At 38.8% G+C, this 23,326-nt stretch overlaps 1 protein-coding gene across 1 annotated transcript in view; it reads right to left on the bottom strand.

The window, feature by feature from the left end:
- Window positions 1-23,326, bottom strand: part of FBN2 (fibrillin 2) — a 265,672-nt gene that overhangs the window by 112,956 nt on the left and 129,390 nt on the right. Inside the window, exons 8-11 of the mRNA XM_008141368.3 lie at window positions 22,910-23,035; window positions 9,331-9,483; window positions 7,545-7,778; window positions 6,430-6,567 (exon numbers count right to left, since the gene is read on the bottom strand). Coding sequence (XP_008139590.1) covers window positions 6,430-6,567; window positions 7,545-7,778; window positions 9,331-9,483; window positions 22,910-23,035 — 651 coding nt within the window. The remainder of the gene's footprint in view (window positions 1-6,429; window positions 6,568-7,544; window positions 7,779-9,330; window positions 9,484-22,909; window positions 23,036-23,326) is intronic.

Below are 23,326 nucleotides of genomic sequence, written 5' to 3'. Positions count from 1 at the left end.
AAATGAATGAACATTCCTTTCTTTAAATACAGAGGCCAGTATGGAGATTTACAAAAATATTGCCTATTGGAGAGTACAAGCAAATTTGCTTTAATCAAGAAATAATGATTTTTCAATCTGAATAATGCACAATGATTAAAAGCATGGACTCTGTAAAGACACAGCCATGAGTTCCAATAGGCTATTGTGCTTACTATCCTTAGTAGTCTGGGCAAGTGAATAGCTTTTCTAGCCTCAGGATAGTGTTAGAAGATCAATTGAAAAATTTTGAAAATATATATTAATATTACATGTTGTCACTTCTATTAGTTTTAATGAAAGAGATAGCTGGACTATGGGATTTCTTTATCATCTTGAGAACTCAACTATATATGCAACTATCTATGCATAGAGGCTTGATAATATTTTGTAGTAACAAACAGAGGGTGGGGTAAAAATAGAAATTAATTAAAACAAAGCCTATTATTTTCAGTAGCTTCAGGTTTGTCTAGGATCTTAATATTGGCACAGGATTTTTTTTTTTTTATAAAACCAAGTTTTATGCAAATACTAGTTCTGATCCTAAATGGGAAAAAATGCCACTGCTTTTCATTCAAGCCCCCCTAAGGCCTGATTAAATGCAAACCCATTGCAGAATTCAGGAACTGCACAACCAAATGACAGACTGGAAGTCAACTCCCAGAAAAATCACATGTTAGAAAAGTTTAATTCATCTTCTCTCAGCAATGCCCACTAAATAGTATTCTGAATGTTGGAAAATTAAAAACATGGCTGGCTGGTGAGGGCATAATGACTTGCCATTTCACATACGTGTAGAAGCCATTAACATATACAATTTCAGCTAAATCAGAGAGCACAACAATAACATCAATTCACAGGTTTAACATTTTAATAAACAGATTACTCTTTTCACAGATGTTCTTAAAACAGGAACTGTACTCTATCAAACTCACCAACCTCTATTATATAAACACTCAGACGGAATGCAATTAAGCTCTCTCTAGTAAAGGGGGGTGGGGAATCTCATAGCAAAACACACACACACACACACACACACACACACACAAATTAAATGTTTTCGATTCATCCAAAGACACCTTCAGCCCATTAAGACTCACTTACATTTAAACTTTTGGTTGATAACATCAATTCTACTGAGCCAAAGGAATGAAGCAAAATGAAAAAAGAGAGTTTAGAGTGTTAGTAAGCATACAAAGTATAATTAATGAACTTTCCAATATGAAATTTCATGTTCAGCGTGCAGTGTTGAAGATCCCTTAAGTTCTATGTGTTTGTAATACTGACTGTAACAATTAAAATTGTGCTGGAGATGCATCTTTACAGAAGCTTCATTGTAAAGATCTGTTCTAGTGAAAAACATGCATCCAACCCCCTCTCTTTAGATAAACTTTCTGGGAAGCTGGGTCACTTTCAGAACCTTTCCCTCCCCTTAAGAATCTGTTCTCAAAGCCTCTAGTTCCTAGGATTGCCTCTGCCAGTATTGTGCCACTCAAGCTCCAATTCATTGCTGTTTCCGTAGCCCCTTGGCTAAAGAACCAGTACCCAGAGAAGAGAATTCGTTCACTTACTTATTTTTATTTTGGAAGGACAACAATCACCAAAAACCTACTAGTGACTAAAATCCATGACTTTCACACCACATTGGTTTTCTCAGCTAATGGAAGACTAATCATAAATGAGCATTGCCATGTTCTGAAATGTACACCTCATGCCCCTACTTTATTCTGAGTCTCACACTTCAAAGTGTTCCCCGTTGTTTTGCCTTGTGCAGAAAATATTACACTTATATTTTACAGACTGTGCACTTTGATTTCTTCCTATAGTTTCACTGTGGACTGAGCATTTTTAGGAAAGTTCACAAGATTTTAAACTCCTAAAATAAATGAGAAAGTAATTTTAAACTCCTAAAGTAATTGAGAAAGACATCATCAAAATGGTTAAATTCTCAGATACTACTGGTGTAAGAAATAGTAACCTTTGAAAAAGTACTTTATGTTCCAACTTAGCAAACACTTTTAATTTGCAAGGGCTCTAAGATTATCTTTGGCCCAACAGATAGAAAAATTATTTCTTACTCTTCCAAAATAGAATAATTTAAATGGAGTTAAAAACCACTGCTAACAGGAGTCTGACTTAGACAACAAGAGTCACAAAAATTCATTTTAGAGTAGAATTCTCAGGGAAAGGAGAGAATAATGTGATGAGTAAATACAACTTTCCAGATCTCAGGAGTAACTCATAATAGCAAAATGGACCCAATTCTATTTTCCTGGTCTTTGATCCTTTAATACAGTTATTGACTTTCAAGTTATAGCACTTCCTCAGTATCTAAAGGAAGTTTCCAAACAGCAAGGGCAGTTTGTTATTCCTCAAAACACAGGTGCAATTAACATAGTCACCACGTTATCTTGGGCTTATGTCCTCTTTAGCTTTTTCTGACATCCCAACATGTTGTTTATAACTCAAACTCAAATTGGCTAGAAGTTGACACTAGAAAGAGTATAGGACGAAAAACATTAAAAACTTCTCTTCTGAAAAGATGCTCCAATACTAATATTTGTCCCTACAAATTACAATAGAAAGATAACTCTGCCTAGGTTTTAACTTTTAAGGGCTGGATAATGGTATCAAACAAGAATGGAACTGTCTGTAATAATGTTTGAGTAAAACTCAGAAGTTTAAGATTTATGTTAACACTAGAGGCCCGGTGCATGAAATTCGTGCACGGGGGGGGGGGGGGGGGTGGGGAGTGTCCCTCAGCCCAGCCTGCACCCTCTCCAATCTGGAACCCCTCGAGGAATGTCCGACTGCCTGTTTAGGCCCACGGTAGGATCGGGCCTAAACGGGCAGTCGGACATCCCTCTCACAATCCAGGACTGCTGGCTCGCAACTGCTCGCCTGCCTGCCTTACTGATTGCCCCTAACCGCTTCTGCCTTCCAGCCTGATCATCCCCTAATCACTCCCCTGCCAGCCTGATTGATGCCTAACCACTCCCCTGCCAGCCTGATTGATGCATAACTGCTCCCCTGCCAGCCTGTTTGCCCCTAACTGCCCTGCTCTGCAGGCCTGGTCACCCCTCACTGCCCTCCCCTGCAGGCCTGGTCACCCCCAACTGCCCTCCCCTGCAGGCCTGGGTCCCCCCCAACTGCCCTTCCCTGCAGGCCCGGTCGCCCCCTACTTCCCTCCTCTGCTGGCCTGGTCCCTCCCAACTGCCCTCCCCTGCAGGCTTGATCACCCCAACTGTCCTCCCTTGCAGGCCTGGTCCCTCCCAACTGCCCTCCCCTGCTAGCCATCTTGTGGCAGCCATCTTTGACCACATGGGGGCAGCCATCTTGTGTGTTGGAGTGATGGTCAATTTGCATATTACTCTTTTATTATATAGGATAGAGGCCTGGTGCACGGGTGGGGGCTAGCTGGTTTGCCCTGAAGGGTGTCCCGGATCAGGGTGGGGGTTCCCTTGGGGCGTGGGGCGGCCTGGCTGAGGGGCCTGTGGTGGTTTTTGACCCAAGCGGAGGCCCTGGTATCTGGGATTTATTTATCTTCTATAATTGAAACTTTGTAGCCTTGAGCGGAGACCAAGGCAGGCCAGGGCTGCGGAAGCTTGGCTTCCTCCATCGCCAGGGGCTACTCAAGCCTCCTGCTCTCTCCAGCTCCGTGGAAGCCACTATTTTTGTTGGGATTTATTTATCTTCTACAATTGAAACTTTGTAGCCTTGAGTGGAGGCCTGGGCCGACCAGGGTGTGCGGAAAGCTTGGCTTCCTCCATTGCTGGGGAAACCCAAGCCTCCTGCTCTCTCCGTGGCCACAGCCATCTTGGTTGGGTTAATTTGCATACTCGCTCCTGATTGGCTGGTGGGTGTGGCTTGTGGGTATAGCAGAGTGATGGTTCATTTGCATATTACTCTTTTATTAGATAGGATACTAACTGTGCAGACATACAATCCCAATAATACATTAGACATAGAGTTTATTAAAAGGGTGGCTGCAGCCCTCTCACCTGGGTTCCAGGAAAAGTACCTTAAGTCATCCATTTTATGTGGTTAGTTCATTTCCTGTGTATCTAGCATTGTACTAACCAAGCATCACCCTTGGGAGAAGTGAAGTTCTGCAGGGCCTCATTCTCTACAGGAACCCTTGTTAAGAAGGCTGGACCAGCAGCATGATTGCATAAGGAACTGCTGATCCTTAAAGACAGTTTATCTTTATGCCAAAGGTTTGCAAGCTCCCCCTGAGTGGAGGTGTTTTATTAGCTAGAATAAAGTGTATCCAGGCGCTAACATGGAATAAATGGTAGTTTCTGGCTAGTTTACAAAAAATATTTAACTTCTGGCCTATATTTACTTGTTAAATAGTGAATCATGCAGTGACACATGAATGACAAATATTAACAGCAAAGCAAAAATAGCCAATCAAATTTCAGTTTGACAGATTGTAACTGTGTATGTATGTGCAAGAGGGAATATTTTATATATTATATACTTACTAGTAGCCCTGTGCACGAATCCGTGCGCCAGTAGGTCACTGCTGCCCTCCTGTCGCTCTCTGCCTCCTACTTGCTTGTTACCCTGCCCCCTCCTGTAGATCTAGGCCCGCTGCCCCGCCCTCCTGTAGCTCTTCCTGTCCCCCCTTCATAGCTTACTGCCCTGCCCCCTCCTGTAGCTCTCCGCCTCCCACTTGCTTGCTGCCCTGTCCCCCTCCTGTAGCTCTCTGCTGCCCCTTGTAATTCGCTGCCCCACCCTCCTGCAGATCCATGATCCGGTTGTTACGCCTCACAGCGTAACGGATAATTAGCATATTCCTCTCTTATTATATAGGATAATAATGTTTTCTGGTAATAAAATCGTTTTCAAGACATATAAGGTAATAAGAATAGACATATCAGTATTTCATGATGTTTCCAAACTAACCACCTGGTCTATCACTTAAACAAGCATCGAGTATTCCCCGCTCAGCCAGGGCTGCTGTGTGTGGTTGCGTTGCACAGCCTAGGGTGCATCATTGCTGTGTGAATGGCACCTGCTACACTTGTGCAGTGGAAAACCTATGCAACGGTACACAGGGACCCTGAAATAAGCCTTATTTGATCATTCTCATCGTGTAACTCTGTACATAGTTTAGAATAATCATTTTTCCAAAACATTGTATTTGGCTCACATTTTCCTTCATAATCATAGTCCACTTAGATCTTTTCAGTTTAACTTGGCAATATTATAATCCTAACTCTCTGTTCCTGGTTTCTCATCTATATTTTGTAATAGAAGACCTGAACCCAAATCTGGTATTTAGTGTTATGCTAATTACGAAACATATACATGATCATTTGTTACTATAAAGAATAAATAAGAGAAAAACCTCAAAATGGCTCAATTCCCATAGTCCTAAAACTACTCGTAATAGATCCTCAAATCCCGTTCTTTATGAAATCCAGTAGATTTCCCCACCTCATTGTATTTGATTTTTCTGCCACATTTAACACACTTGACACTACTTTTCTCTTGAAAGTGTGCCCTTGCATCGCTTCAGGGACATAATACTTTCTGCATTATTTTTTTTCTCTCTCCAACACGATTACTATTTTCTTTATGAACCTATGTTGTTGTTCCACGGGATCCAGCGCAGAATTACTATTAATCTTTTCATCCCTCTTGTTGTTCAGTCCAGGAGACAATATTCACTCTCATGGTTAATATCCACCTTATGTTACCTATCTATACCTCTGGCACTGAACACTTCTCTTAGCTTTCTTTAGACTTTTATAATTAAATACTCTACACACCTAAAACTTTACATGTCTAAAAATATTGTAATCAGCCCTGGCAAGTTTTTCTCAGTGGTTAGAGTATTAGCCCGTGGACCAAAGTGTCGAGGGTTCGATTCCAGGTCAAGGGCAAGTACCTCAGTTGTGGATTCGATCCCTGGCCCGTCGTGGTGCGTGTGGGAAGCAATCATTCGATGTGTCTCTCTCAATTCAATGTTTCTCTCTCTCTCTTACCCCCGTCCCACCTTCTCCTCCTTCCACTCTCTCTTTAAAGATCAATGGAAAAAGTATCCTTGGGTGAGGAGTAAAAAAAAAAAACAAAAAAAAAATTCAACAGCTATTTCCTCCCAATCTGTACCTTCCTGTGCATGTTAATGACACCATCATATATCCAGTGTTGTTCAGCTAAGACGAAAAGAAAGCAAGGAAAGACAGAGCCAGAAATCTTATATTTAGGGTGGGGGATTCTTGATGTGGCCTAGCTCAGCAGTAGGTTAAAGAAGCATAGGAAGACCACGCACACAGGAGAGACAGTTTGGAAATTAGCTTTACTTCAAAAGACTTTTTTTTGTATCACATTCAGTCCAATTTATCTGTACAGTGTAAAAGCTATCAAAGACTAAGAAGGATTAAAGAGTCATGAGCTTACCTATGCAATCCCCATTTGCATCCTGCTTATAGCCCATGTTGCATTCACAGCGGTAGCTAGAAACAGTAGGTATGCAGCGTCCGTTTAAACAGAGATTAGCATGGTGCTTGCAGATATCTATTGTCTGGTTCAGAATAGCTATGGAAAATTAAAACACAAATGATAGTGCATCATTACATGGATTACTTTTCTTAGAGCTAATAGTGCATCATTACATGGATTACTTTTCTTAGAGCTAATTTTAAAAGGATATTTAATAGTACATTAATTAGGTGTATATATCAAAAGCTCACATTATTCTAGATTGTATTAAAACTTTAAGGTTGAGGATCTTAAAAATATTCTTGTGACACATGGTTGTAACTGGCATTTGTTAAGTTATGCATCTGGAGACTTTGCCCACAATAATGTCTTTAAAATGTCAGGAATGTTCTACTGTACATTTGAATGCTTTCCATTTCCTTTTTTGTAACTGTGCTGAATATTCAGATACAGTATACAGGCAATATGCCAAAAATAATAAACACCACACCGTGGGACATCATAAAATATTATTAGCAAGAGCAGTTCTTTTAAAAAGAATGAACTCAAATGTCAAGTACACCAATGCCAATTCTGGCCTAAAGCCCACGGTTCTCGATTTCTTAAGTTATTCAACAAAAAAGAGTGAGGAAAAGAAAGATATTTCATTATAATATTTGGATAGGCACAGAGCAAGCCTTATTCAGTTTATCTCAGTTGAGAAATGGTTCTGGAACTAATTCAAGGGTTGTATGAATAGGGCAGCTGCAAAGGGCCAAGTGAAATACACTGGAACCAAAAACGTGCTTTTGAATGGCGTCATCTGGATTGGAGTATCACTGTGCTCTCATCTCTCCTTTCAAAGAAAGCCTGGGTCACTCATTCTTTTCTCCAATTTGGAAAGTTAATGAAACACAAAAAATAATATTTTTCTTAAGAATTCTATATTACTGCATTATATTTTAGACCCTGAAACAGATTTTTACACATATATGTATACATGCACAAACACACCTTTTGGAAAAAAACGTTAGGAATTATAATATCACTTAAGGCAGAAAAACTAAAGAGTTTACACAAAAGTGAACACTCACTTAGTCCAGTGATGATGGGACCCTGTCCCCCGGCCCCTACACCCGCTCCCCCAACACCAGGAGAAAAGCCATTGCCTCCAGGGATGGGGATGAAGCCTGCCCCTCCAGGGCCATAGCCATTGCCATTGCCATTTGGGGCAAAGCCATTCCCCCCAGTGCCTCCAGGTCTGGAACCAGCACTTCCTGGAATCCCTCCTATTGGAAGTCCATCCATGCAAAGTCTGTGATACTCCTCTAGAAAAAAAAAGAAAGTTCAGTTACACACAAATGGCCGCCTTCCTGCATAATAAAAGCAATCTGTGTTACTTTATCTGTACCTACATGATGTGAATAAGTAGGGCATTATCCTGGTAAATATTTTCAATGCTAACAGTAGCAGAAAAAGGTATGGTATACATGTTTCAGAAAAATATTAAAATCTATATGCCATATTTTAACTGAGTTGCATAACCAAAGAATTGTCTGTATGAGTATTTTGATTTTATGTCCCTTAATGAAAGTCATAAAATTCTAGATATACCTATGAATGCAAGAAATTTACTTGAATGGAAGAAAATTAAAGCTTTAAATAATTCATCCTATATATTTTATTTTGCTTGAAATGTCTTCGGTATTGCACCTATACATGTTTCCTATCTCTTTTCTTGTCTTTAAGGGATTAATATGGCTTTAGAGTAATATTTCTTCCAATGTGGATTTTAACAGAAGATGGTATTTAATAAGATTTAAAATCTGCTCCTTATTTGTCCAAGTATCGAAGTTGAGAGAAAAGAAATAAGGATAGTGATTGCCTTTATTTCCTTAATTGTTCTCAGAATTAGGAAACTAAATCAGAAGAAATGAAAACTATTTAGCTCAAGTAATTGTTTCAGTATTAATATTACTATTATTTATTATTATTACTATTACTATTAATATTACTATTATTTATTACTAGTAGAACTATGAGTTTCCAAAATTATATACTATGTATTAACTCTTTTTAAAAATTTTACTACTTAGTTTGATGTTTTATAGCTTAAAGATTTTGAAAGAATGTGCCTCATTTTTCTCCATAACAGTACATATAGTTACACATTTTATAAACATAGTTCAAATAATTAGTTTCCATAAAAATTATAATTTAATATGAAACAATACAATAACATATGTTGATATACCTTTATCTGATAAGGTATATCAACATATGTTATTGTATATTAATTGTACTTTACCTATTCATATTATATTAATAAAAGACGCTATTGCTCATTCATCCTAAAGTGATTTTCCGATTTAGCCTCAGTTATATGGCAGTTAATGCAGCAAAATGAATGAGAGGCATCCTCCTACCCTGGTATTCTTAATGTTCAGGTCATTAGAAAAAAGAAAGTATCTTCAAGAATTGGGAAACTATAAGATAAGATAAGGGTACTCCTGAAATAAAATATAAATGGAGGTTGAACTTTTTAGTCAAAGATAGTCAAGCTCTGGAATGAAAGATCAGGGGGTTTTAAAACTGAATTGAAATACGGGCATTCAAATAATTTTTAAAAATACTTCACCAAGACCAGTGATAATCAGATTTTAGGAATTATTTTAATATCAATAAATTAGGTACAGTCAAAATTGATCCCAAATAAATAATGCTACCCTAACTCTCCCCAAAACACCCAAGTCACAGTGAAGACAGTAATAGGAATATAGACATGACATGACTTCAAAAAGAAGAGCAAAGTACATTAGTACATTAGTACACATTTTCTAATGTACTTTCTAATGAGGAGACTAGCAGCCAGCCACTCACCAGAGCCTCTGACGGGACAGGCTTCAGGAATGGTTCCAAGGCCCCAGCAGCGGCCAGGCTCACAGCAGCATTGCATTTTTGTCATTCTGCCCGGGAGCTCTTGTGCACAGCGACCATTCACCAGGCCTGAGAAACATGTGCCTGATCTTTGATCTGAACATGTGAAAATAAAATAGAAGGCATGGCAGAATTATCTCAGGTTCTTACATCAATCATTTCACACATTAGAAGATATTAAATGAAGTTAGTTTACTTAGTCTCTAGTATATCTATCTATCTCTTCATTTCTATTACATTTATTCATTCCTTTACTTATTTACTGAGCAAACATTCATCGAGAACCATGCCACATCCCAGGGATACAAACATGAAAGACATAAAGCAGATAGGAGTCCATACTGCAGTGAGAAGCCAACACAGCCAGGTCTGAAACTTGAAGAAAAGCAGAAAGGCAGTAACCCAACCCCATCCTAGATCCTCCAATCCCAGCTGACCTGTAGATGTGTGCGTGGATGCTTGTTACACAGCAGTATCTGACTGATAGAGGCCTACTTTAGAAAGTTTGATCAGAAGCATCTCTTTGAGACAGTGACATCTGAGAAGAAACTTGAATAAAGTCAGATAATGGACCAGTTATCTGAAGGAAGAGTAGTTCAAAGAGAAAGAAGGGGATGTGCTTGATGTGTGTGAAAAGCAAGAATCCAATATGACTAGAGAAGAACATGCAAAAGGGAGAGACTATGAGCTCAGAGAGATATCAAAAGCAATGTCATGGAGACATGAGGACCATTCAGGAGGACTTTGGATGTTATCTGGTGTTCTTTAAGATTAATTAAATGTCTTCAATTAGAAGAAACACAATAGTTTACATTTAAAAAAAATCTCTTTGGCCACTGACTATAGTGAGCACAGGAAAGAAGACCTTCAGGTGAGAGATGATGATAGCCTGGATAAGGATGGTAGCAGTAAAGATGATGACATATTTTCAAAGTACAGCCAATGGGAACTTGCATGGGTGTGGGTCTGAGGGAAAAGAGGGAATTTCCTAAGTTTTTGACTTACACAGTTGAAATGAGGATGACAAGGGAAAAAGTAGAATTAGAGAACATAACACAAAGCTTCTCTTTAACGTGTTACATTTGGGATGTTAAATATATGAACTTGGAACCTAGAGGAGTGGTCAGGCTGAAGATATATACCTGTGAGTTACCAGTATATATACATGGGTATTATAAGCTTTGAGGCTAGGTGAGACATTTTCAAGAACTAGGGGCAATGGATTATGTCAAATGGTGATGAGAAGTAAAGTAAGGTGCGGATTCAGAAGTAACCACTGGGTTTGGCAGTATTGCTGTGATAACGATTGTGTGTATTATCCTACAATACTGGGGGAAGAGAAGTGACATGATCAAATGTGACTAGGATAAAGGTCACCCTAGCAGCAGGATAGAGAATGAATTAGAATGGCAGATAAAAGCTAGAAGACATCATCAAAAGACTACATAAAAAAGAAAAACTGCATAAGGATAAAATATTAGTGTCATCTGTGGGTTTATAACTAAATCTGCCTTTATTGTAAGCAATGAAAAAAATGGTGTCTAATTCACTATACATTATTCAACTTTTATCAAGATGCCTTCAAAGGTATTTTGTCTATGACCACCAGAAGAAAGATGTAGCACAACAATCAGGAGTTCCATATTAATAGTACACTTGAAACTATTAATCACAAATAATCCCATTAATAGATAAAGCCTATTTCTTTGCATTACATATAGTTTAAAATAAACATATTTTCCCGAATGGTCCATAGTATACCTCAGGTTGCTTTGCTTCCAAGTTATCCTATATAATAAAGAGCTAACATGCTAATTAGACCAGATGGCGGAATGACCTTCTGGAATGACCTTCCTGAACGACCAGTGGGTGGGGCCATGAGGGCCTACTCTTGCACGAATTTAGTGCATCAGGCCTCTAGCTGTTAAATAAAAGAACTGACTTTAAGATGCTCCATGTAAGAATCAGTACACCTCCCCCTATTTCCCAAAAGAAACCCAGTATGTGCCAAAGCAAAGTGCAGATGGTCCCCAACTTTAGGATGGTTCGACTTAACGATTTTTTGATTTTATGGAGGTGTGAAAGCAGTATGCATTCAATAGGAACTGTACTTAGAATTTTGATTTTGAGCTTTTCCTGGGCCAGTGGTCGGCAAACTCATTAGTCAACAGAGCCAAATATCAACAGTACAATGATTGAAATTTCTTTTGAGAGCCAAATTTTTTAAACTTAAACTTCTTCTAACGCCACTTCTTCAAAATAGACTCGCCCAGGCTGTAGTATTTTGTGGAAGAGCCACACTCAAGGGGCCAAAGAGCCACATGTGGCTCACGAGCCGCAGTTTGCCAACTACTGTCCTGGGCTATTGATAATGTGGTATGATATATTCTCCTGATGCTGGGCAGGAGCTGTGAGCTGCAGCTCCCAGTCAGCCACACAACTACCAGGATAAACAACAGATACTCCATAGTTTACTGTGTCGCCAACGTTTTCTGAACATGTTTAAGGTAGGCTAAGCTAAGCGATGATTTTAGGTACGTTAGTTGTATTAAATGTGTTTTCGACTTACAAAGGGTTTATTGGAAAGTAGCTTCATTATATGTTGAGGAGCATCTGTACTAAATTTGGTACATGCCTGCATGCTTGAAGACACTGCAGACATTTCATAAACTGCATAAGTTGCTGTCACTGGGAATGATTTCACAGGGAAGTTTCTATTCCTAAGAATGATCCAAGAAAATAATTTTGGAAATATTCATTCCAGGAACCCAAAGTACCACATTCCTAGATTTACTTGATTGTTACACTTCTCCAGAACAGGACGTAAATTAGAAAGTCCCAAACTCTTAACAGTAATCACTGTAATGAAACAATACTACCAGTTAAGTTGAATTGTATTGATCTCTTCAAGGTTTCTGCAAGGAGGAGGCTGTACCTTAAGTTTTGAAGAAGCAGTGGCCTTGAATCAGGAGACCTAGGTTTACATCAAAATACTAATTGATTGTGCAATTATATTGAACTCTTCTTTGTCCTGGAAAAGGGTTGGTGGGTGAATTAAATAAAACAACATATGTTCTGTTTCTAGCAGAATGGTGGATTAGCTACTCTGAATGTCTCTTTCACTAGAACTATCACAGATAAAACAATTAAAAAAAATAATCACCTAGCTGGCATGAAAGTAATGGAAAAACAGTCTCAAAATGAAGTGAAAACAGGAACCATAGAAGGTAAGTGAACAGAAAGTTTTCAGTTTTAAGGCTTGCTTCTGCAAAACTCTAGAAACCTGACATTTCAACTCTGATACTTTCCCAGAACCCAAAGCACAAGAGATAAGAAGCCTAGCTTCTCCCCTCCAATATGAATGTGACAGGGAACTCCCTGATGATGCAGGGGCTCCAAAGAGCTGTGTCCCTAGAGTAAGGTTAATTTAGAGGAGGGCAGCTAAGAGACTTGCCTGTCTCTGCCTCAGTCCTGAGTAGAGGAAAAGAAAGACCTTTCCAAAGAATCTATAACCACAAGCTCTTCCTCACACAGACAGCTTTGATGTCTCAATTCATATTAGGTCTGAAAAACTTCAAAGGAGCAATCTAATATAAAGATGTCCTCAGGTAGAAATATTTCAAGCAACAGGCAAAAACTAATACCACTGAGGATTTAATATTGACACTCGGTCTTAAAGAATTCCCACAAATAAAACTCCAAGAAAAAGAGGTAGCTAACAGGAAAAGAGTAAGTAAACAAATAACACACAAGGAAACAAGGCTCAATGAAAAACAGCTAGCTGACTGAACAAACAGAAAATTTCAGATCTGAAATGGCAGACTAATTCTGACAATTATTAATTAACTAGAGGCCCAGTGCATGATTGAATCATGCACGTGTAGGGTCCCCTACACGCTTTCGTTTTTCGCAGTGGAGCTGGGTGCCTGCCCGCTGGTGCCACAGACACCTGGCTACCCTGCCGTTGAGAGGCGCAGCTGGCTGTCCGCGGCAGGCCCCCTCAGCGGCCGCGGTTCTGGCCATTGAGAGGCACATGGGGCGGGAGTCCCGCCCCCTGCGCCTCTCAACAGCAGGGTAGTCCCCCTCAGTGGCAGCAGATCCGTGCCTCTCAATGGCCGGATGGGCCACCCCGAGTCCCCAGCCTCCCGCCGCCCAATCATGGGCGTAGCGGAGTGATGGTTAATTTACATGTTACTCTATTATTAGATAGGATGATAATTTACCTAATGTTAGTTAATAAGTCTATAGCTATTAAAATATAAAAATTGTGAACAGGGAGAAAGAGCCCATAAACAAGGAAAGAACAGACTTAAAAGAATTCAGTAAAACTTCTATAAATGAAAATGATTGTAACTGAAGTAAAATGTTCAGTGAATATATTAAACAGTTTTGCACATAGATGAAGAAAGAATTACTGAGCTAGACGATATAGGTGAATAAATTAACTTCATTGTAGTTTAGAGAGACAGATAGAAAATGTTAAGAAGAAGTTAAGAAATAGAGACATGAGCTTGAAAAGATAATATGTATCAAATAGGAGTACTAGAAAGAGGTAATAAACAGACTGTGGGAGAAGCAATGTTCAACAGATACTAATTTAGAACATTCTAACAAGGTTGCAACAATCTCAAATCTAGGAATTTTGACAAATCCAAGGTAGGAAAAATAAAAAGAAACCCACAGCTTGTCACATCACTGAAACCACAAACCAACAAAGGAAAAGCAAAGATCTTAAAAACCAGAGGCCCAGTGCACAAAATTCGTGCATAGGGGTGGGGGGTGTGAGTCCCTCAGCACAGCCTGCACCCTCTCCAATCCGGGACATCCCTCTCACAATCCAGGACTGCTGGCTCCCAACCATTCGCCTGCCTGCCTGCCTGATTGCCCCTAAGCACTTCTGCCTGGCAACCTGATCACCCCCTAACCATTCCCCTGCCAGCCTGATAGATGCCTAACTGCTCCCCTGCCGGCCCGATTGCCCCTAACTGCCCTCCTCTGCTGGCCTAGTCACCCTAACTGCCCTCCACTACCCACCTGGTCACCCCCAACTGTCCTCCCCTGCAGGCCTGGTCACCCTTAACTGCCCTCCCCTGCAGGCCTGGTTCCCCCCAACTGGCCTCCCCTGCAGGCCTGGTCTCCCTTAACTGGCCTCCCCTGCAGGCCTGGTCCTCCCCAACTGCCCTCCCCTGCAGGCCTAGTCCCTCCAAACTGCCCTCTTCTGCCAGCCCGGTCACTCCTAACTGCCCTTCCCTGCTGGCCTGATCACCCACAACTGCCCTCCCCTGCAGGCCATCTTGTGGCAGCCATCTTGTATCCACATGGGGTGGCCATCTTGTGTTGGAGTGATGGTCAATTTGCATATTACTCTTTTATTACATAGGATAGCTAGAGAGAAAAGACAGACTACCTGCTAAGGAATGATATTTAAACAAGCACGGACCTCTTAACAAACAATGGATGCTAGACACAATGCAATAGTATTTTATGTCCACTTAACATTCTGTATCCAAAGAAACCATTTTTCCAGAGGGAAAATCAAGGTCATTTTCAGGAATAATAATAAAAAAACAACACAAAGAAAATGTTCTATCTAAAAGTTCTCTCTAAAGAAAATTTTGAAGAGGTGATTTAGGCAAAAGAAAAACGATTCCAAGTAGAAGGTTTGGAATGTATAATAAATAACAAAGAGGAAAAATATTGTTAGGTACCTGGGTAAAATCTAACAGGCACTAAAATATCAAACAGCAATAATAATGATTAATTTGTTGCAAAGAGGGATTGGCAGTAGCTAGAATTTTTTAAATTGGGAGAGGGAGATCAAAGTATAACCATTCTAATATTCTTTTGTTTTTTAGATTTTTAGATATGGGTAAAAATACTGATTAATTTTAGACTTGAAGTTACATATACACCTGAAAACAGCTATGATAACCACTAAAATCACAGAAATAATATATGTAACTTCTGAACAACAGAGGGAAAATAATAGAATGTGGGGGAAGAGGGAACCCTGAATAAATCCAAAAGTAAGCAAGAAAGAGAAAAAAGTAAGTAGGAAGCAAATAGAAGGTAATAAAAATAAAAACAAATATATCAATGTAAAACTTTCAACAATAAAGAATTAAAAAAACAAATGTATCAGTTACTATAATTAATATAAATGAATTTAGTCTCAACTTAAAAGATAAAGATTTTCATATTGTACAAAACAATTTAGATTTTGACTGTTTAAAAGAGACAAATTTAAAACATAAAGAAGCAAAAACAGTGAAAAGAAAAATATAATATAGGCATATATTTAAACATTACACTTCCTCTGACAAAATGTGATGCAAAATAATATGAGAAAAAAATATACCAAGAGAAAATATTTAGAAATTGACAAAAAAAGTAAAAAAACTTTAGAATCAATACATATTGAAAAAAGGTTCAACTTATCAGGAAAATATAATATTTTTAAACATCATCATCTTATCACATAATATCAAAATATGTAAAATAAAAACTTAAACACACAGAGAAACTGAGAAATCTACCATCATAGTGGGATATTTATTTATTTATTTATTTACTAGAGGCCCAATGCATGAAGATTCATGCAAGAATGGGCCTTCCTTCCCCTGGCTGCCAGCACTGCCTTCACTCTGGCCGGAGCCGCCTTTCTGCCTTTCCAAGGTGCCCAGAGGCCTGGAGTGGCTGGGACAGTGCAGAACGCCTGCGTCGTCGCCATGGTGACAACATAAGCGTCCTGCCCTGCGGCGCCTGTGTATGCAAATTAACCCGCCATCTTTGTTGGGTTAATTTGCATACTCATTCCTGATTGACTGGTGAGCGTCGTGAAGGTACGGTCAATTTTCATCTTACTCTTTTATAAGTGTAGATGGTTTTATTGATTATAAACATATTTTAGAGAGGAGGGGAAAGGGGGAGACACACACACAGAGAGAGAGAGAGAGAGAGAGAGAGAAAGAGAGAGAGAGTGAGAGAGCGAGATCAATGACGACAGGGAATCATTGATTGGCTGCCTCTTGCGTGTTCCCCAATGGGGATCAAACCTGCAATCCGGGCATGTGCCCTTGATGGAATCCAACTATGATCTCCTGGTTCATAGATTAACACTCAACCACTGAGCCATGCCGCCGAGCCATAGTGGGATATTTATACAACTCTTTCAGTAACTGACAAAGTAGACAAAGTTCAGTAGATATAGAGAAAATCATAATAGTATAGTTAATAAATTTCATCTAATGGATATATCTATGCAATAACTGTAGAAAACACTTTTTTTTCCCAAGCCCATATGGGAGATTTGCAAGCCAAAAAAACCTCTTATACTTCTAAACAACAAATGGGCCAAACACAACAGCACATTGGAAATAGTGAATAAATATAAAAATGAGTAGGTGCTCATCAGGAATTCCTCAGGAATCTACATTTACCACTCTCAAACTTTGGGAGTCTGCAATATTTTAAGGGGTTCACAAATCTTACACTGAACATTGCAGTGCATGTGAGCAACACCTCACAGTATGTAGGTACTACATAATTCCTGCTTATGAAGATTCCTATGACTAATAAAATACAAATTCATTTAAAATTATTACTTAATACTCAGTAGCATTTTCATTACGTATTTTCTCAAAGATAATGAATAATCCTCATATGTCCAATAATATCTTTGAAAGAAACCATGTCACTAATGAGAGGGTGGAGGGGCAGAAAGTGAGGCTTGGAAAATAAATCATAACTTTTTTCATCAATTCCACAATTATTCTCTTATAATAACATCATGGAGGCAAGGAAGTTACCTTCAATCTTTTGAGTCAAAAACATATCGGGATGAGATACAGATCAGTGATGTCTCATTGTTAAGGTTTCCCCAAAAATAGATTTCAAAGGCAAAAGAGTGGGTAGGAGTTTGCTTCACATATCTGAAATTGCATATCTCTGATAAAGTACTGTATTGGAAATGTGTCATATGGAAGAATATCTGAAATAAAAAAGGGACCTCCCACAGAACTAAGAGTCATCTAGGCAGACTCTTAAAATGGGGAATTATTAGGAGCAAAGGCAGATGAAGCATATTTATTACCATTTAGGACAAATCCTTCTAATGCTTGGTATATGTTTAACTGTAGGACTGATATGTCACTGGAATGAAAACAAGTCTATTCCTCCAATAACAGCCTATCGCCCTCACTACACTCCCAGAGCAAGGTTTACATGAAGTTTTATTTAAAGCCACACTGAAAAAGAGGAAGCAATCCATCTCTTCTGATTAAAATATAAATCTATCTTGAAGAAAAATAATGGTACCATTATCAGAGTTTGTTTCATGGCTTGACATTCAGTCTAAACTTGATTTAAAGAGAACTAAAGGTTAATTATACATTGTGATGAAAACTTGGTAAAAGTTGGGGGTTGTACCTTGAAATAAATATGTCTCCTGTTGAGTGAGCTTTGCTTGTTAAAAATGAAGGGTTCAGCCAGAAAACACGGATGAGGTTAGCTCAAGCCAGAATACTAATAGTGATAGTAGGTGTTCGGTAAATAGCAACCATTGTCTCAGGTTTTATCCCCTGATCCTGGAGGCTGCCCCCACCTCTTTGATGGTCTGGCGCCAACATGGGTTTCCCTTGATTGATCCTGCAGATTCCGACTATTCCTAAAATACATTCATGTTGCATTTATGTTTCCGTTACACAAGACTAACTGGAACTAGGAACAATGGTTCTTAGAATTACTTCTTTCTTTAAAATAGTAAACTGTTCCTTCCTCACTGTCTAAGCTTCTCTTTCTGGGACATTCTTTCTTAATTAAAATACTATCCCTGTTCCACCAGTCACCTGTTATATGATTCTGAAGTTAAAACTAAAACACTATTCAGTATTTTGTTTCATTCCCATCTCCCTTTTCCCTTTAGTTAAATATTTACTTTTTGGTTATCTTTCAAGTGTTGTTATAAATGTGTACATGAATATGTAATTAACACCCATCATTCACATAAAATGCTGCATAATAACAGCACGTCCTGACATCCTTCTACATCATCGTACTAAGATCTTCCTCATTTCTTTATAACAGTTTTTCCCCATTGATTTTTGTCTATGTCCTGCTCAAAAGTCTTGATGGGCTCTCACTGTCCTCAGGACCAACCTGGAACTTTTTAGCATGGCAGTTAAGAACCTTAGCAATAGAACCTTCATCTCAACCCATTTTTCCAGTTTTACTCAGCAATCTTTCCCTGACATGCTCTTCTCACCATCTCCTGAGTCCACCTAGATACTCAGCACCTGTAATCTTGCTCACACCTTCCTCTTTGCTCAGCACACCCTAATTCCTTTGGGGAGCTCCTGCCCATTTTTCAAGATCAACATCAGTGCTCATTTCCTGTGATCAATTTTCACTACAATAATCAGGCCTTTCATTTCAACTTATAGCATTTATTGCCTAAAAATTACTTAGCAATTAACTTTCTCAAACTTTCTCCCCTCCACCCCGCCACATTATGTTTTCCAGTTTTGTTTTGTCAAGAATATTCCAAGGCAATATTGTGCACTGAAACTTTTGTTTAACGCTCAAGGTAAAGCACTTGGATGTTGTGGTGAAGTCATGTTACCGCAAGGATTTCTAAACCCTTGCTCTTATTTTCTGAACTTCACTTGCTGCTGACTGGCACTTGGGCGTCCCCCTGCTGAGGGTCCCTGCTAGAGCTCTGTGTGCACAACAGCAGCAGTGACATTATTTTGCACACAGAATTTGCTCCATGCTGCTTGTCAATTCATTATTTACTCATCGTTGGCTGCCAGTCACTCTTCTGCCTATATTACAATCTGAAGCTTAGGTATTAAAAATGCCATGGATATGACAATGACACTGACTTCCAAAATGAGATAAGGGCCATCAAGTTGTGCTACTAAAAATGCTTCTAAAAATATTGTTAGGTATGTTAAAAATAGAAAGCTCTTTCCTGGATATTTAAAAAAATTGATGAAACACACCAGATAAATTTAAATTAGGAATTTGACTTTTATAGTTAGCATGAAATTAAATGGGAAAACTATCCTCTTTTACTGGTATAATTAAAACTAGAGGCCCGGTGCATGAAATTTGTGCATGAGTAGGGCCCCTAGGCCTGGCCAGCGATCAGGGTGACCAGGGGGCCCCCGCTGGCACCTGCCTTGGCTGGCCTGGGGCCTGTCGGCTGGGGGCAGCTCCTGCATTGAGTGTCCGCTGATTTGCATATTGGCTGTTATTATATAGGATGCCTAGCTAAGCTCTCCTGCCATATGAAAACATTTTCCTACACATAAAAGAAAAAGGCAGTTACTGTGACCAGGTGGCTAAGTTGGTTGGATAGTCATCTCGTACACCAAAGGTTTTGGGTTTGATTCCCAGTCAGAGCACATACCTAGGTTGTGGCTTAGATCATAGGTCGGGATATGTATGGTAGGTAGCTGACCAATGTTTCTCTTTCTCTCCCCCTTCCTCTCTCTCTAAAAATTAATAAAAAACATATCCTCTAGTAAGGATTAAAAAGAAAAGAAGAAGGCAGTTTGTTGATACTTTACAATGTGGGATAGGCTTGGGATATATTTGTTAACTAGAATAAGGAAGGGAAGCATTCAGCATGTGCCACTCTTAGAATAAAGCTGCAGATAACATGCAGTTTCACACTCAAAAAAAAGTTTTGAGTTCGTCCAACTTATTATGGTTAGCATATATTTGGTTACAAAATAAATAGCATGGGAATATCTATGACCTATAAAATTCAATCATAAATAAATTCAATCTAAGAAAATATACCCAGATTTTAAGAAATCAAAGTCAAAGATTTCTTACACATTAGAATGTTAGATTTATTTTTTCTCATATATAGAAAACATGTACTTATTCCAAATGTAACATAGTTATTCAAAAAAATTTTTAAGCTGCTTACTTAATTTTAACATTGATCTCGTAATTTTAGAGAGTCGTTCTCCCCTCCTGAGGGGTTTTCCTCTGTTCCTGGCTTAGGATGTTGATACTGAAATGAACAGGGACTCATGCTTTGCACAGGACTCACTGTGCCTCACTCTTAGGAGCTCACGCAGGCTCTGAGATCATCTAGGACCACTACTCAGTACCACCACATCATGTCCAACAGGGTGACAACGAAAAGCAGTTATTAACCAGCATAAAATTCTTACATTTGATCTGATCTCATTCATTCATTTGTTGGTTGGGTTATTCATTCAGAAAAGACTTATTGAGCCCAAACTTGTATGCAAGGTACTACTACATAGACATAAAGCTGCATAAGGCAGGACCTAATGAAGTTCACAGTCTGGCCAATGAGTAAAGCACAAGTTCCTGTGACAATATGTTAAGTCCAGAAATGAAGGAAATTAAAAATATTATTGGGAGGGGCTGATGAATTTTGTCCAAGAGAATGTAGATTAGGTAGCAATGGCTATAAAGAAATGTGGTATCTGATTTGGGACTTGAAGGATCAGTTGAATTTGTTGTTGTTGTTGTTTTAGAATTTAAAAAAATATTAAAAAGCACTTCCACTAAATCATTAATAAAATGTGAGGATTTTCACATTTTCATAAACTAGGTAGGTCAGGCATCCTATTCGTTGAAGGGCCAGAATTTCAGTTAGTTTTAATGGGCACAGAGGGGGACATTAAGATGCTTCAGGTAGAGGGGATATTGTGGGGAAAGTCCTGGACTGTGCTCATGTTCACAATGAGAGAAATGTGTTGGGTGAGAGATGAGTCCTGAATACAGTCTGGGTCAGGTTCTAAAGGGCTTTGAATGTCCAAGAAAAGACTTAGGACTTTTATATATATAGGCAGGAGATAAAGAGAGTTTATCATGATTTAATGGTAAAACAAATATCTGAAATAAAAAAAAAAACCTCAGTAAATCATTAGAAATCTTGATTTTGACTATCTGAATATGATGAAGAATATGCCTCGTTTTCAATGCAAACAACAACAAAAAAGAACAAGTGTCTTTTGACTAAAGAAGAGTTTAGCAGTTTAAGAAATCAAGTATAAAGAAATAATTTAGAAATATGATATAAAACAGTAATATCTGTTATGGAAAATTCTGCCCTCTAACTAGTTTGTATTTCTTCTTAACCCTCCCCAACTCCATTTCAATTCATTCTCAAAGGCCTTCCCACATTGCCTACCAAATAAAATGTTACATACACCTTATTTGGTATTTCCAGAACTTCACAGTAAAATCCTCACTTACTTCTCCAGCCACATTTCTTCTAGCCATATTCTAAAACAACTTTCCTGAAGCCAAAATATATGACATACAAGCCACTGATGTTCAGTAATGACTCGCTCGTTGACATTTCTCCTGCAGAGTTGAGTCCATTAACTGTTTCAAGCAGATGAGTGTGTGTGTGTGTGTGTGTGTGTGCATTATTTTCCTATACCAATTTAAGAAAATTAAGCTACTTTTGGTTGTTCTTCTAATTTTCAATTCTCATAGCTGTTAAATTATGTTAAAAGAGCCTTGGCCTATGTGGCTCAGTTGGTTGGAGTTTTATCCCATACGTTGAAAAGGTTGCCGGTTTAATTCCCAGTCAGGGCACATACTTAGGTTGTGGATTCGATCCCTTTCTAAAGCAGGATCTACATCTCTTATAGTTACTGTTGGATGGCAAGAACTAGCATAGCGTCTGGCATATCAGTACATTTTAGTAAATGGATTCAGGCCCTAGCCCTTTTGTTGGGGCTGACTCTGTATTTCCATTTCAGCAACCCAGTTCACTTGGGCGCCATCATCAGGATCTACAGAGCCTGGCAGTCAGTTGCTGACATGTCCTCCTGTTGGGTATAGGAGACTGGCACTGCTCAGACGACCATCCTCTAGTGAACCAAGCAACTCCATTTTTGGGTGCTGGTTTAATTTTCCTAATTCCTGTATCTCATGAAACTTCAATGCCCTTAAAGTCTAAGACTTGCTCAATAATGGTTGACCTACACATGATCAAGAAGCACTGTTCCGTTTCTCTAAACAAAGAAGAACATAAAATACATTTAGCTTTAATTTGAATATGCTTAACGAACAAAATTAAAGGTGTCCATTACTTTTCCATAATAAATATTTTCACTAGAATAAGCAAGGCCTAAGTAAACAAGACATTGACTATATTCATGATTCACAGCAACGAAAGAACATTTAATTACTACATTCTGTCTCCAAAGCAGAATTTTTAAAATCTTTCTCATGCCTTTGTGTCGCTAATGCTGGGCAAAAGCAATGTCTTGAGGAAGTTTTTCTTCATTTCCAAAATGACTCTGACAACATAAAACAAACCCAGATGGCTTCTGAAACTGAAGTCTTTGCAAAGAGCACCTGGTCTATCAATCTCTCAATAGTGGTACCGTTTATTTTAAACAACTCTTTCAGCCATTTTCCCAATGGTTTTATAATCGTTGCCATCTTCATACCTGCTTGGGCTGTTCTGTCATTATAAAGAAGCAGTGTATTGTGCTTTCAAAAATACAAGGCTTACCAATGCACCGAGAGCCATCAGTTGAGGTTACGTATCCACGTGGACAAATGCAAAAATAGCTTCCCACGGTGTTGGAGCATTCGCCAGTTTCACATATCCCAGGAATGACGCTGCACTCATCGATGTCTAATCAAGGGAAGAAGAAGAAGACGGTGAGAAAGGCCTTCATTAAATAGCTTTTAGAAGGGATTTAAAAAAAAGAGTATGAGTGCAATCATGGTTGATTAGGTCAGATCATATAACCCTGAAGATACTCTTGTTTCAGGCCCTAAAGAATTTCTCTCACATATCTATGGGAACTGAGATGAAAGTAAACTCCCATGGCAGTAAAAAGAGGCCAACTAAAGCAAAACTCTATATCCTTTTTTTTTTCCAAATGCAATTTAAATTGGAAATAAGTAAAAATGTCAACGTTTT

The sequence above is a fragment of the Eptesicus fuscus genome, chromosome 4 (assembly GCF_027574615.1).
Source record: "Eptesicus fuscus isolate TK198812 chromosome 4, DD_ASM_mEF_20220401, whole genome shotgun sequence".
NCBI classification, from domain to species: Eukaryota; Metazoa; Chordata; class Mammalia; order Chiroptera; family Vespertilionidae; genus Eptesicus; species Eptesicus fuscus.
Note: the sequence above shows the minus strand (reverse complement) of the source record. Positions and strands in the feature narration are given on the sequence as shown.